The 14,696-nt window shown below is 34.2% G+C and overlaps 2 protein-coding genes across 4 annotated transcripts; one reads left to right on the forward strand and one right to left on the reverse strand.

The window, feature by feature from the left end:
• The first annotated feature begins 4,969 nt into the window (after positions 1-4,969).
• LOC133680090 (probable cinnamyl alcohol dehydrogenase) lies at positions 4,970-7,262 on the forward strand. Its single transcript, XM_062102911.1, has 5 exons — positions 4,970-5,132; positions 5,262-5,375; positions 5,542-5,769; positions 6,221-6,660; positions 6,800-7,262. Exons 1-5 carry the CDS (start codon positions 5,044-5,046, stop codon positions 7,000-7,002), a joined length of 1,074 nt encoding a protein of 357 aa, XP_061958895.1. The 5' UTR covers positions 4,970-5,043; the 3' UTR covers positions 7,003-7,262.
• A 1,719-nt stretch (positions 7,263-8,981) lies between these two features.
• On the reverse strand, positions 8,982-14,204 carry LOC133679401 (uncharacterized). 3 transcript variants are annotated; one of them, XM_062101986.1, is made up of 10 exons: positions 13,650-14,195; positions 13,138-13,205; positions 12,802-12,827; positions 12,334-12,424; positions 11,858-11,953; positions 11,159-11,227; positions 10,893-10,951; positions 10,679-10,801; positions 9,589-9,660; positions 8,982-9,504 (listed from the first exon to the last, which is right to left on the reverse strand). In XM_062101986.1, exons 1-10 carry the CDS (start codon positions 13,743-13,745, stop codon positions 9,440-9,442), a joined length of 765 nt encoding a protein of 254 aa, XP_061957970.1. In that variant the 5' UTR covers positions 13,746-14,195; the 3' UTR covers positions 8,982-9,439. The 3 variants fall into 3 exon arrangements, with proteins under 3 accessions (XP_061957970.1, XP_061957972.1, XP_061957971.1); XM_062101988.1 differs by lacking the exons at positions 8,982-9,504; positions 9,589-9,660 and adding an exon at positions 9,667-10,013 and having other exon boundaries at positions 13,650-14,204; XM_062101987.1 differs by lacking the exons at positions 8,982-9,504; positions 9,589-9,660 and adding an exon at positions 9,667-10,040 and having other exon boundaries at positions 13,650-14,204.
• Between the last annotated feature and the right edge of the window lie 492 nt (positions 14,205-14,696).

The following is a 14,696-nucleotide window of genomic DNA, read 5'->3' on the forward strand; positions in this document are numbered from 1 at the left end:
CTGCTGTCTTGCTGACTGGTGCTCTAAACCAGGATGGTTTGTTGGATCATATCCCAGGATGGTTCTTACATGCATCTGTAAGATGTTGCTTTTACAAATGCAATTATGAAAGACTTTTCTAAACCTCCAAATAAAATAGGATTGCTTCATGTCAAGGGTTGTACACTTGATTAGATTATGACATTTTGCATCTTCATGGTATCGTCTGTCTTCCTTGCATGCAGCTGCTGCTGCTGCTTGATCAATTTTTTAATCACCTTATCTCGACCAATCCTGTAATTTTATTTTATTTTTGCTTTTTCTAGACGTAGCGGTAACAGCACAGACCTGAATAATTATGGAAATTGTTTGACATATACACAGCCGGGGTTGGACCGACGACAAGAAAATGCGATGCTCGGCCTCCTTGTTGGCCAGCATATTAGTTATTCTATCGGAGAAGCAGGGGTATGAACATATGGGGTGGCCGTAGAGACGGGTTCGAGAAATAAAATATGCAAGGGGAGTTGATTTTCAAGGTCCTCCTCAGTGAAGTCGTTAAGTAGCACCATATCAAAGTCTTTTTCGGTTTAGTTGACATGATCTCATCATGATTTAGACGGAGGATGTGAAATAGTGGAGTAGTGGCCTCCCTTAACCAAGCCATCTTGAGCAGGTGGCGCTGATGGCTTGGTGGCAGGCATGCAAAGACAATGATTATGATTATGATTATGATAAAAATAAAAATAAAGAAAAGAGATACAGAGGGTGAGGATGGATGGTGGGGGCTATGATTTTTCATGTCACATCCCACTAACCACAAAAGCCAAGCAAGAGATGGCTTCTCAAGCAGACATGTAACAAAAGATTTTTTTTTTTTTAATCTTTTTCTTGATATGGTCTTCTCCTTTCCTTTCACTCATTGTTATTTAATCTTGGATTTTTAAAAAAAAAGAAATACTTGATATGATGGGTTAGGTAAGTCAGATTTTCCTTCCCACCTCTCTTCACATGCTGTAACAAATAAGATTTTCATAAATTTTCTAATTTTAATATATAAAAATATCTCTATAAAGATAATTTAGTTTGTATTTACTATACTTGTATTTTTGTAAAGGTGTATTAAAAATTAAAAAAATATATCAAATTTAATTTTTTTATAGTATATATATATTGATGTTTTCATGGTACATTAAAATTATTTAAAAAAAAATTGCCAAATTAATATCTTGAAAGCATTTTAAAAAGTAATTTTAAATATAAATAAATTACCGTATACTTTCTCAGTCTTCAAGTAAAAAATTTGCCTAAAAATATCATGACCATTGCATGAAAGTCGATGGGGGCTCGATGAATCACTTTGGAAGTTAGCTTCACCGGACTCTTATTCAAGCAAAAGATTATCCCAGTTTCCCATTGTAATTATGTGGAGCACAGAAATTTGAAGATGTCGACGGATGGATCACAGTAGCTCCTTTGTTGTGCACCATTTCTTTTTTTTTTTAGATTTATATGGGTGTCCGGCTAGCTTGCGTGTACCACGACTAATCTCACGGCCCACTGAACATCTTGCAAACCTAATGGACATATAAGACACCAGGAGTGACAAACATGCACGTGAAGACTTGAACCCAGAAACAGCAGAAGAAGACAAACCTCTCTTGCCGCCATGCCAAGACCCTCGGTGGTTGTGCACCATATCTCCCTCTAGAAGTTAGAGCATAAATTTTCTCATGTGAAAGCTTCCATTTCTGACTTTTAATCCTTTCGCACAGTAAGACGAACAAATCAAAACATGAGTCGATTAGCAGAGACGAACAAATCAAAACATGGTCTGCCGAGGTGGTGGCATTTTAGAGTCTCCGAATAAAGCGAAAGCAAACCAAGTCTCTGCTTCTTCAGGAATAGTCAGAGTAGTGGGTGGGTGTCACTGCTTTAGAAAGATTGGAAGCAAATCAAGGAAGTTGAGCCATTCCTATTTGTGTTCCTGAAATTCCAAGTATGAGAAGGCGGTGCCCGAGACGCTGGGCTGCTGACATTTGATGCCCCTCTCTTCCCTGTCAGGTCAAACATAATAAGAAATCTGGACTGAAAGAACGCTTATTTAATTTTTGTTTGTTTGTTGAAAAATAATAATTTTTAAAAAGTAAATTTTAAAAAAAATAAATTATTTTTTGATGTTTGGTAATATAATAAAAAATAAATTGAAAAATACTTTTCAATGAAAATAAGTTGGAAAATAACTTATTAATATTTTTTTTTTCTCGAGTTTATTAAAATAATAAGGAATAAATCTTACAAATTAAAAAATTGAAAAAAAATGAAATTGAAAAAAAAATTCATAAATTATCTCAAGTAAAATAAATAATAATCAAAATAATAAAGATTAAATCTAAAAAATTAAAAGATGAAGAAATTAAAATAATAATAATTAACATTTCATAAATTATTTCAAATAAAATAAGTAGCAATAAAAAAAATGAGGATCTAATTTTTGACAGATAAAAAATTTTAATAAAAAAATAATAAGGGAAAAACAAATAACAATTATAAAAATGAGGACCAAAGTTAATGTAAAAATTAAATTTTAAGAGATGAAATTGAAAAATAAATATTCAAAACAAAATATATATAGCAATAAAAAATGTGAGAACCAAATTTGATATAATCAGCAAATGATATAATATTTCTAAATTTTTCACAATTTCTGAAAAGTGTTTTCCGTCCAAATTTTTTAGGAAAACACTTTTTAAAAAACCAAGTTAATTTTTTTAATTAAAAAATATTTTTCGTTAATCAACTAGGATTTTAGATTATTTAACTATGAATTATGAAATTTTCAAAACCTAATTTAACAAATCTCACAAACATATTAGCTAAATAATTCTACGTACAAGACTGGAAACATTACAGGACATTACGTAGCTCATGTGATCGAGCCACTCATTGCGGGTCAGTTAAAAGCATACATATGCCCATGTGAACCATGCATGAATTAAGCTTCTCGAGCGACTTCTAGGGTGTCTTGCAGAAACGCAACAGCAAATCAAGTCACGGTCTGTCACTGCTAAAATGCCTTACAGGAACGTTAATGCAACCTTATCCAGAAAAAAAATCGAGATGATAAACAATTTGAGGTTGCAACTCTGGCATTAAAGCTCGGAATTAAGGTTTGAATCCTCCAACCCTGATATTATATGAAATACGAGAGGATATTATTAAAAAGAGATTCCGTATTCGGACAGGCTCCAACCCTAAGAACAGGTCGCCATGCCCGTGAAAAGGACTGCAGAGTTCAAGCGACGATATAATAATGGGAATCATATATGATCAGCACAAATCTAAATAAACCCTCCGGTTTATTGATAACGGCGAGGCGAGGAAATTCTTTGGATCATGCGAGGAGGATGGTACTTGGTAGTATAGTATCCTCCAAGTAATATATGAATAAATAGATAATTTCATCTTCTTCATTGTCGTTGTCCAGTTGTCGTCGGCCATCAAATTTAATGTCCGCTCTTTCTCTGACTTTTTAAAATAAAAATACCCAAACAACTCGGACTAGTATAATCCCAAGTGGTAGTTTATTGCCCCACTTGCTCGATTGCTTCTGTTGCGTATAGTTTATTAATTAAAAGAAACTAAAAGAGTTAATGCTTGTATTGGAGTGTTATTATTGTTTGTCATTCCACATATAATTATGAATTGGAGTGTTTACTTTTTTTAAAAAAATCAATTTGATTCTTAAATCTTTATTTTATACAATTTAGTTCTTTTAAACTCAAATTAGTACTTAATTGCATATATTTTTTAGAAAAATAATTTGAATTTAAAGGAGTTTGAATTTAGGTGTTTTTATTTTTACGTCTAAATAGATTTGAGCTCGAGAAAACTTTTGATTTTGAGTTGATTCAAGTTTTGAGGTCTTTTTTTTGTGGTGTTTAGAGGTCATTGATTAGTCTAACAAGATTCTTCTCTATGATTTTTCTAGCTTATTTATTATTTTTTAAATATTAATTTTTTATTATTATATTTGGTGTGTTTAATTCATCTATAATTTTTTATACATATATTAAACTTATTTTAAAAAATTAAAAATGTTTATTTTTTTATAATATTTTTACTATGTGCAACCATACAATACCTTTCCTTTTATTTTATTCAATAAATATTTTACATGAATTAATTTTTATTATAAAAATATTTTAATAAACAAATTCATTATACATAATTGGAAAAATAAACCGTATACGATATTAAATATCTTAATTTATATTTATTTTTTTATCTTGTTCTCATCATAAATTTATTTTTTTTATTGAATTATCCTGAACCGATGATGTAGGACACATGATAAATATATAATATAGATATATCTCATGTCTAGGTCATGAGTTTAACGTGTTAATCTAGCTTTACCTAAAATAAATTTTTTTATTTGTTATTATTGTTACTTTATTTTTTCATTATATTATTAAATTAATTAAAATTTAATCAAAACATGAAATTTTTCTTACATTTTTTAAAATATAATCTTCTCTTGATTTTTTTTTTCATGTTTAAAAAAATTTCAGTCGACGGCACAACAATGCAGTAAATACCAAGGGTATATTGTCGCCACTCACCACCAACTACATCGATTAAGCAAATAATATAATTAGGCAACTGTGTAACCACCATGGAAATTAAGATATTCCTTCCATGAATGATGAAATATTTAATTAGTGATTATGTACCCTTTTGTTTCCCAAGAACCATGAGTTAATCAGGACCATCGCTGCTGAGGCCCCACCAATGTTTTGATCATGTGGACAATGTTCACTTGATTTTCAACTTTGAAGAAATGACCCATCTTTGTGGAAGCAGAGGATGGCGCCACTCCATCACATTTCACCTACCACCACCCGTAAAATATGCTGAGATGTCCTTGTCTTTTTTATCGCCAAGTAACCTTTGCCATTCTTTATTGTGCTTTTGTATATATACTCATCCATAGTGGCTTCTAATTCTTCAACTCTCCACAGAAACTCCATCCCTCTCTCTTAGCCTCATTGTTTCAAGAAAATGGGTAGCCTTGAAACAGAGAGAAAAATTGTAGGATGGGCAGCAACAGACTCAACTGGGCATCTCGCTCCTTACACCTATAGTCTCAGGTAAATATTCTTGAATCTGTCTCTTTCTCTGACATACGGTTCTAGTATGTATATTCCATGTGTAGTTACAAGCACTAATGTAACGCCTCTAAACTCTAATCTTTCTTCTTCTTCTTTTCTTGGTTGCAGAGATACGGGGCCAGAAGATGTTTTTATCAAGGTTATCAGCTGTGGAGTTTGCCATACCGATATCCACCAAATCAAAAATGATCTTGGCATGTCACACTATCCTATGGTCCCTGGGTACTTAAAATAAAAAAACCCTATTTTGTTTTCCCCAAGATGGCAAAAACACAACGAACACGCACACAATATTTATATACTGCTCTCCATGTTTCTTTTATTTATCTTCTTTTTAGCTTTCCTTTTTCTTTAATGATGTTTATTGGTATTTTGGTGTGATCTATAGCCATGAAGTGGTTGGTGAGGTTGTTGAAGTGGGATCAGATGTGACAAAGTTCAAAGTTGGAGATGTTGTCGGTGTTGGAGTCATCGTTGGAAGCTGCAAGAATTGTCATCCATGCAAATCAGAGATTGAGCAATACTGCAACAAGAAAATCTGGTCTTACAATGATGTCTACACTGATGGCAAACCCACCCAAGGAGGCTTTGCTGAATCCATGGTTGTCGATCAAAAGTAATCATCAAAACATTTTAAGCCCTTTTAAGTTCGTAATTACTTGCTTTTATTATTAGCCTGGTAATATCTAGTTTTCTTGATTTTGGACTTCATCAGGACCGAAAGTTTCTCATATTTTTACTGTTCCTCGTACATGGTTCAATGTCAAAGTATCCAATTTGCAACTTTTTCTTGCTGTGGGGAAGCATTATTTCAACCTATATGAATTTTTATGCACAAATAACCAATTAGTTCGTTCTGCATTTAATTAGCCATGTATTAGAGAGTGAATTGGAATGCAGTAATTGAGTCTTGCAGGTCCAAAAATTTTATTTCCCGCACTAGAAAAACCCTCTTCTAATCCAAATTAAAACAGAAAACCTTTTTCGATTGACGTGCATTTTCTTGCTCAAGTAATTGATTAAGCAAAACTCGTGCCTGTTTTGATAAACTTTGATACTTTCCTTAGGTTTGTGGTGAAAATTCCTGATGGGATGTCACCAGAACAAGCAGCGCCGCTACTGTGCGCTGGATTGACAGTTTACAGCCCACTTAAACACTTTGGACTGAAACAGAGTGGACTAAGAGGAGGGATTTTAGGACTTGGAGGAGTAGGGCACATGGGGGTGAAGATAGCGAAGGCAATGGGACACCATGTAACTGTGATTAGTTCTTCTGACAAGAAGCGGGAGGAGGCTATGGAACATCTTGGTGCTGATGAATACTTGGTCAGCTCGGATGTGGAAGGCATGCAAAAAGCTGCTGATCAACTTGACTATATCATCGATACTGTGCCTGTGGTTCACCCTCTCGAGCCTTACCTTTCTCTATTGAAACTTGATGGCAAGCTGATCTTGATGGGTGTTATTAATGCCCCATTGCAGTTTGTTACGCCTATGGTTATGCTTGGTGAGTGTCCCTCTATTTGCTTTGAAGATTAGTTATGTATTCTCTACTTAATTTTCAATTGAGTATAAACCTGGGAAATTTTTGCTATAATCCACATTCCCTGATGAGGGTGCTTTTTTTCTCATGCAATTTTGTGTAGGGAGAAAGTCAATCACCGGGAGCTTCATAGGGAGCATGAAGGAGACAGAGGAGATGCTCGAGTTCTGCAAGGAAAAGGGATTGGCCTCCATGATTGAAGTGATCAAAATGGATTATATCAACACAGCATTCGAGAGGCTTGAGAAAAATGATGTGAGATATAGATTCGTTGTCGATGTTGCTGGTAGCAAGCTTATTCCCTGAACAACAATACTATTCATATTCGAAAAAACGCGATATACATTGATACCTGTTTCAGACGTGACTTTATTTTCGAGTGATGTGTTTTGTGGTTCAAATGTGACAGTCTGTCTTTGCTTTAAAATAAAGAAAAAGTTGAGTTGTTTTTTTTTATTTTCATTAATGGGTATGCGTTACCTTGTAATTGAATGCTCTGTGCATCTGGTGATCTGTCCCATAAACTAATCTCTTGTGGCAATGAAAGATGACCAACTTTCTGAAAACATCTGGTCGCATAAGTTTAGCCTTATTTGTTGAACATTTGGATATTTGACAATCTTTCTAATTTGTGGTTTGTGATCTAAAGACCTCGGATCATATTCTTCCAAATTCTCAAGGAATTTGGAAGCTCATCCTTGAAGGACATCGAAACATCTTCAATGACTAGAAACAATCATGCACTATATAAGCTCGCAAAGAAGAAAGACTACTACTACATGGGGCAGTCTGCATCTGACATATCGCAGCCGCACCTACACTAATCGTTCGTGAACAAAAAGCAGCTCGAGAATGAAAAGTTTGAGAGAATTTTAATTAAGAAAGATAAGGTTCGGACTTGATTTTCTTGTGGGGACCAGAGATGAAGTTGTATTAGTTAGGGATGAGGCCGGTTGCAACTACATTATGGTCTCTTATAGAAGAATGCTCCTTTTTTTTCTCATATGCTGATTGATTTTCAACCAGCCAGTCTGATTAGAAGGAAAAGGAACCTTGAGTTTTTTGGTGGATGGGCAGGAGCCTGAAGGAAAACAGCGAAGAGGAAAGGAAGCTCGGGGAATCAAGAAAAGGGAGGAGCAGACGGTGAAAACTGAAAATGAACCTAATGATATACTTAAAGCCCAGCTTGGGCGGTTGCTGGACTGGTAAAATTAGCAACCCAGTTACCAAGTTGAGTAATCATTGATCTGAATTATAGGATATGGGTTTTTTTTGTTTTCAAAAAAATATTTAAAAAAAATTAAATTAAATTATTTTTTTTATTATAAATTAATTTTTTTTGATATTTTTAGATTATTTTAACATACTAATACAAAATTAATTTTAAAATAATAAAAAATAAATTATTTTAATATATTTTCAAACTAAAATTATTTTAAAAAATAATTATTATAAAACTTCCAAACAACATCATCTTACTAAACCACATTGAGCTGTCAATGAAGTCGTAGGTAGGTGGCCTAACTAGTTCGCCTGTTTATGCCATGTCACTGTCATTTGGTTGCTATCCTTGACTATGTTAGGTAAGAAAAAAGAGATGAAACCACCGATATACATATAACTTTATTTCTACTCTTTTTTCTTTTTTTTTAACCTTGACACCATGGATATTTGAAGCCAATTTTCTCCAATAAAATCTTAAGCACGTTATTAATATCCAAATTGAATACTGGTCAAAAATTATTTTTTATGATTTTTTTAAAAAATTTAAACCCTGAGTGATAACATCACGAGTAAATCTTGATATAAAGCAGATCACTTAAGGCAATTACTCAAATATCTTGAAGAAATGTAAAAGTAATGGCTCTAAAATGGTTTTTTCTGCAGTAAGAGATGAAATTGCTTCAAAATGGTATTGAAATTTTGAATATTGTACACAAAATGTTCGAAACATCAAGCTCAACGAATAGCCCTTTTAGCAAAAATCTTTTCTTTTTTTTTTACACACAGCACATGTTTAGTTCAGTGATACAATGGAATTGGGATTTAATATATTTTTTTATTAATTTTTTAAAATTTAATAATTAAACCAATGACTGATAAAAATACAACAACAATAGTAATGTAACCAATGACATTAATTTCTTAAAAAAAATTAAATAATATTTATCATCTACAAATTAAAACAACCACTTTATTAACGTCATTTTATTACTAGTAATTATAATAATTATCGATGAAAATAATTAGTTGTAGTTGATTTAAATTTTAATTAAAGCAACTGGTTTAAAAGTGAAAACAATTATGGCTACTAATCACAGTAACATTCATCAAGAATGTCAGCACCAAAAGAATTGGCGTTTACAGTACTGAATCCATTTTGATGATAACACCGCAGATACTCGGCTTCTGTTTTTTGAATGAAGAAGATGCATACAATTTCCAAAGAGACAAGGGACTATCATATTCACTTTTTCAAATAAAAGACCATGGAAAACACATCCACTGGAACAATGATATTGACTATAAAAAACGCTTCTTGCCTGACCGACTTGAATTGGTTTGATTTCCACTTGAATTGGAAAAAAGACTACAATAAAGCTACAAAGATTTTCATTTTGCAATCCTCCCCAGTTTTACTACATGTATGTGAAAAAAATTTGGCCATCTCATAGTTGATGCGGTCTCTGAACTATTCCCCCCATCTCATATGTGTGGCCATCCGAAGTGTTAGCTTAGTAAATCACACCCTTTGACTAAAGTACACATTCATAAAATATCTCGAAGGATTGAAGCCACTTAAAATCACTGCAAAGTTGAAAGAACTAAGAGGTTGATATACAAAACAACCCGGCACGAAGGTGAAGTCAGAAATTGTGTTTAGTAACTTACAAATAGGAGACAGGACAATGACAACACCAATTGGATAGAGGAAAAATGTTGTTCTCTCCAGAAAGGGTAACACTGCAGTAAATAAACATGTTATCAGTATCTTAATTGATCAAGGTGATCAGCAGCTGTGTCATTACTGCAAAACATTTCAATAGCCACCCAAGTTTGGAGCTATATCCAAACAAAACCTTCTATTACTCATCATTGACAAAGAAAGGCTTCAAAACAACTTTCTTTTTCTCTGGAAGTGGAAAAGCTGGATTTCTGGCAGGGAGCTCCTCCCACTTAAATCCAATGTTTCAAAAACTGACCCAATGATAAACCAGAAAGAACAGAGGCGAGGTGTCAGAACTTCATCCAGGATTACACTGGAGGATAAACATGCCACTGCTCTTTGTGTCAACTCATTCAACTAAACCTATATCCTGAATGTCATTCACGTGCACATAAACCTGTTATTTCATGCAAAAAAGTTAAGCAACTGCAATTTTTAATTTCTATCTTTTAACTCCTCTCATTCATGCACAACATATGTGCGATTTACTATACTATTGCAAGTGCTTAAAATATCTCATGTGTAATTTATTTCTTAAAAAAACACATGATGTGATTACATTGAACACTCTTGGCAACAGTGCCATTGTGTTTAATAGCAGTGTTTGAGTACTTTAATTCCCCGAGCCTTGGTTCAAGGCTCTAAGATAGTATGCAACAATGAATTTTTGAGACAATAAGGTAGAACCCCGAAATCAACAAGGAGGGTTTCCACCTTGATAACCAGTCTGACCATGTCAATACAGTCCAACTCAGGCTTAGATCAAGAATAGGTAGATGCCCTAAATAAGATGGCACTTTAAGGCAACCAGGTTTCACATTCAAGTCCATTCTGTCTAAAAACGCTGCTCAAAACACTTAATCGAGGTAACGACATGGACCTCAGTCCATCCAAGCCTTTGAGTTATCTCTAATTATTCACATACTAGTGATCTCCTTTTCAAGGATAGTGTACACACACACATGCACACACCAAAAAAAAAAAAAACCCTGCTCATGAAAGTAGTTGATCAGATACTATGAAAAATCAGCTCACCATCATAGCCTAAAAAGTTGAGGTAATGATAGTACGAGGCTGCCACCATGAACAGCAGGTTTGACAGCAATACAGGTATGAACCCATGGGCAACCAAAAGAGGTGACAGAAAATAATGTATAACTGCAACAAAACCAAGACATCAGTTAAACTTTTCTGACATAAACTGAGGTTGACAATCAAAAGCTGAAACACATATTCGCATAGCACTCACCGTAAAGCATGACAAACATTGGGAAGAAAGAATTGCAGTGCACATCAAATGCATACAGCCTTCAACCAGAAAGCAGAATAAAAAAAACAGGGTCAGCACTAAGTGTTATCAATGAGGAATATGCAAGTGCGATAAAGACCAGCTATGAAACATCAGAGACGGACATGGCCAAGAATCTATAATGATTTCCAAACAACAATTTGCATGCATACAGTTGTTAAAAACATAGTTTATAAACAACCAAGAGCATAAGATTCTATACTTGCCATTCAACCCGTTGCTCAACAACATGACTATTTGGAGCCTCCTCCCGAAGGTATGCATTAGTTAGGAACCTGTATGGAAATGAAAAAAAGGGAATTGCTATCATGCCAGCTTAGTGCAGCACATATGTGCAAGCTCTAATCACACAAGCATTGGAAGGAAATCAAGAGGTGAAAGATCTAATTATGAATGACAACGGAAAAATGAAGCATCAATGAAAGAAATTCAGAGTTAGTTTCTTAATTTAGGATTAAATTCTCACAAAAAGGGAAAGCACTAAGGCAAGTAATGTCATCTCCAGATGGTAAAACAATATTTTGGAGAATGAAGACTTTAAAGTAACAGATGTTAGAACAAGTACTTCAATTATCTAACTATGCAGAAACCCTTATAATCACTAATGGTACAGAATCTCTCAATCTCTCCATTGCAGTAACAAATATGTGAATACCATTCTTTCACCTGTCAATTGGCAGCATATAATTTTCAAGAATTAAATATCATGTCATGTGCAAGGCTTGTGGCATCGGCAGCAAAAATTAAAATGCAGAGTTTTTTTAAGATAAACAAGATCTATTTATTAAAGTGCCAATTTTGCATTTACATGGTAATTTAATCCATCATTAGGGGCATTCAAATAAGGGGAGAGCTGAAAAACAAGATAAGCATCATATTACTATCATGTGGACAGTGGTTCTTACCAACAACATGTAGCCAGACCAGCTCCTGAAATTAAAAAATGAAAAAATAACACAGAAATAACTACAAAAACAGCATGTCCGGCACTGTGGTCATACCTGAAATGAAAAGAAGAGACCAACAAAGATTTAAACTAGAGGGAACACTCAAAGAACTCGTTGAATACAGCAATAGAAAGAAAAATAGTCTTGACAGTAAAAAAGGGATAAAAAACAAATTGCACTTAAGGGTTTGGCCATGACATAGCTAACTTTGAAGAAGTTAGACATACAAAATGCAGCCTAATCATGCACATGCAACATTACTAGACTTGGAAGCATTGACTCATCATGCATACTCGTAATTAACAACTGAAAGTTTAAACCTTAAACGCATTCAATTATCATGAAAAAATAGACAAGAATGTGAAAATTATTCATTATTCCTATCATCGCTATGACAGTCAATCTTGAGAGGTTGTTAAAGGCAGGAAACTTACGCGGCACAATAAGCCAAAGCTGCAACTACCAAAAGGAGGCTGCAGATTACAACAAAAGCAGGGTCGTCACGTGCCCATTGATTCTTAGTTTCTGAAACCAATAAAAGCAAATTAAAAGTTTTTGCATGTGATTTTCTATAGAAAATTTCATAGCTCTAGACCTCCAATGAGTGCATAGGTAAAATTCAAACCATAAACATGATCAAATATACAATCCAAGCCTGGCAATATTGCATTTGAAACATTTGGGGCATAAAAAACAAACACTGGTTTTCAATCGAAACATAGATCATATACTCTTAGACTATAAATTAAGAACTAAAATAGAACTAAAAATAAAAACATTTAAAGAAAAATCAATAAGATTTATTGATTTCAAAATAACCACTTAGCACAGCAAGATACAATTTATCTTCATCAACCATAGGATGAAAAAATACAAGATTCTTCAGTTGGAGATGAACTTACGTTTGTGATACTTAGTGTGCTGATAGCTGCATCCATTGTATAATGTAAAGTCAACATGCAAAATGAAAAAACTCAATTAGAAACTTGCCAACTAGAAAGTAAACTAAACAATTATACACGCTTGATCCAAACTCTGAACCAGCATTGTAAGTAAAGTTTTCCCCTTCTACATGCGGGTTTTGCGGCAAATGAAAAAAACAGAAGCAGTATAACAGTCTCAATGCTGCAAACTCTTACCAAGCAACACTCATCTTGCCAATTATACACCGATAAAAGATAACATAATAGCAATAGCAAGGACAATGACGAGGAATGTTCAAGTGAAATAATTCTTACACGACTTTTGGTGAGGTGCACAAGTGAAGCATTTGCCAGAAAGTGTATTCAACGTCCATTTGTTGCCACTGCAAAAACACAAGGGTTTGTAAATGCCGCAGCAACCCACACTTAATTGTAGGCACCATCGAAGAAAATAGCAACATCAATAGTCTAGGATAGATGCACGCATTTCTCTCTAACATTGATGAGCACCATAAACTAAAGAATGAATCCTCCTAAACTCGCAATTAGAAATCAAAACTTGCCCCTCAAAAAAATGAAAAATAATTAATTCATAAGAACAAGTGCCAAGTATGGTTTAAGACTTGTGAATGAAGCAAACGTCATTACATCCGATTTCAATCACAACCGGAAATTACACAGTGCAGGGAAAATTACAATTTGTGAAAGAAATTAATAAATTCAAAGGTGAAATTAAAAATGTTAATGGATGGATGGAGTAAAAATGAAAACGAGCGAAAAGAAAGGTTAAGATGGAAGTGAGATCTAGAGAGAGGAGAGGAGAGGACCTTGATGATTCGACGGAGGTACTGACGGAAAGTGGAGGAGTTAGCTCGAGAAGTGGAGGACGATGATGCACGCCCTCTCGATGTTGTAGGCAACATCTTTTTTACTGTTTAATATGTTTGATGATTTGCTTCTTCTTGGTGATTTCAGGCAGGTTTTTTTTTTTTTTTTTTTTTTTGCCTGCTTGATTGGAGATCTGCGCAGAACTTCTCACAGCTTTCTGTGGAGATGGTGAGAAGAAGAAAAGTAAAAACGACGACGACTCTTCTCTCTCTCTCGCCAAAAGGAGGAAGTGGGAACTGGGCCAAGGCTTTAACTCTAGACGCGGTTTTTAAACTGGGCTTTGGCTCTAAGCTTCGGAGAAATGATTGTGGCTTTTTTTCGGCCTTTTGGGTTTTTTATTTTGCTTTTCTACCCATTGAGGTAGATTTTTGTTTTATGATACGACATTCAAATCCACCTCTTCACTGTGTATACATAGTTCTCGGAAAGAGGAGGAGGAGGAGGAGGAGGGAGGAGGAGGAGGAGGAGAGGGAGGAGAGAGACGCTCCCGTGTTATAATCAATTTTTTTATTCTAACAATATGTTGAATTTTTTACAAGTTGAAACCACCTCTGAAAGCATGTTTAGGAGGAAAAAAGCTGGTAGATGGATGGGATAATCAAGAGGATTATTTATTTTTAAGAATCGGTGATATTTTTAAATTAATAATTACATATCAAGTACAGTCCGACAATCTTTAACGACTAGACTATACTTTGTTTGATTGGTACAAACAGACACGTAATCATCAACTAACTAAGCATGTAGCATCTGGTTCCAATATGGTATTTGTGTAATCCAATCCAAGTAATCTTTCAAGAACTCATCCTTTTAATGCTAAAGCTTCATCATCAATTTCTGGAGATTATTTATAGCCCCGGCCCTTTACTGTCCTGCAACCACACCCAGTAATTAATAGATCCTTCATGATCTTTGATAACAAACCCAGTTTTCGTTGACAATTCAACATATATCCACATTACATTTGTGATATCGCTTAAGTATCA

The sequence above is a fragment of the Populus nigra genome, chromosome 19 (genome assembly GCF_951802175.1).
Source record: "Populus nigra chromosome 19, ddPopNigr1.1, whole genome shotgun sequence".
In the NCBI taxonomy this organism is placed as follows: domain Eukaryota; kingdom Viridiplantae; phylum Streptophyta; class Magnoliopsida; order Malpighiales; family Salicaceae; genus Populus; species Populus nigra.

Excerpts from the sequence above, each read along its gene's own strand:
- LOC133679401 (XM_062101986.1), bottom strand. The coding sequence starts at position 13,745 with ATGTTGCCTACAACATCGAGAGGGCGTGCATCATCGTCCTCCACTTCT. Across the intron at positions 13,206-13,649 it reads ACCTCCGTCGAATCATCAAG|TGGCAACAAATGGACGTTGA; the intron begins GTCCTCTCCTCT and ends GTGTTTTTGCAG. Across the intron at positions 11,228-11,857 it reads GGTCTGGCTACATGTTGTTG|GTTCCTAACTAATGCATACC; the intron begins GTAAGAACCACT and ends ATTTCCATACAG.
- LOC133680090 (XM_062102911.1), top strand. The coding sequence starts at position 5,044 with ATGGGTAGCCTTGAAACAGAGAGAAAAATTGTAGGATGGGCAGCAACA. Across the intron at positions 5,133-5,261 it reads CCTTACACCTATAGTCTCAG|AGATACGGGGCCAGAAGATG; the intron begins GTAAATATTCTT and ends TCTTGGTTGCAG. Across the intron at positions 6,661-6,799 it reads TACGCCTATGGTTATGCTTG|GGAGAAAGTCAATCACCGGG; the intron begins GTGAGTGTCCCT and ends AATTTTGTGTAG.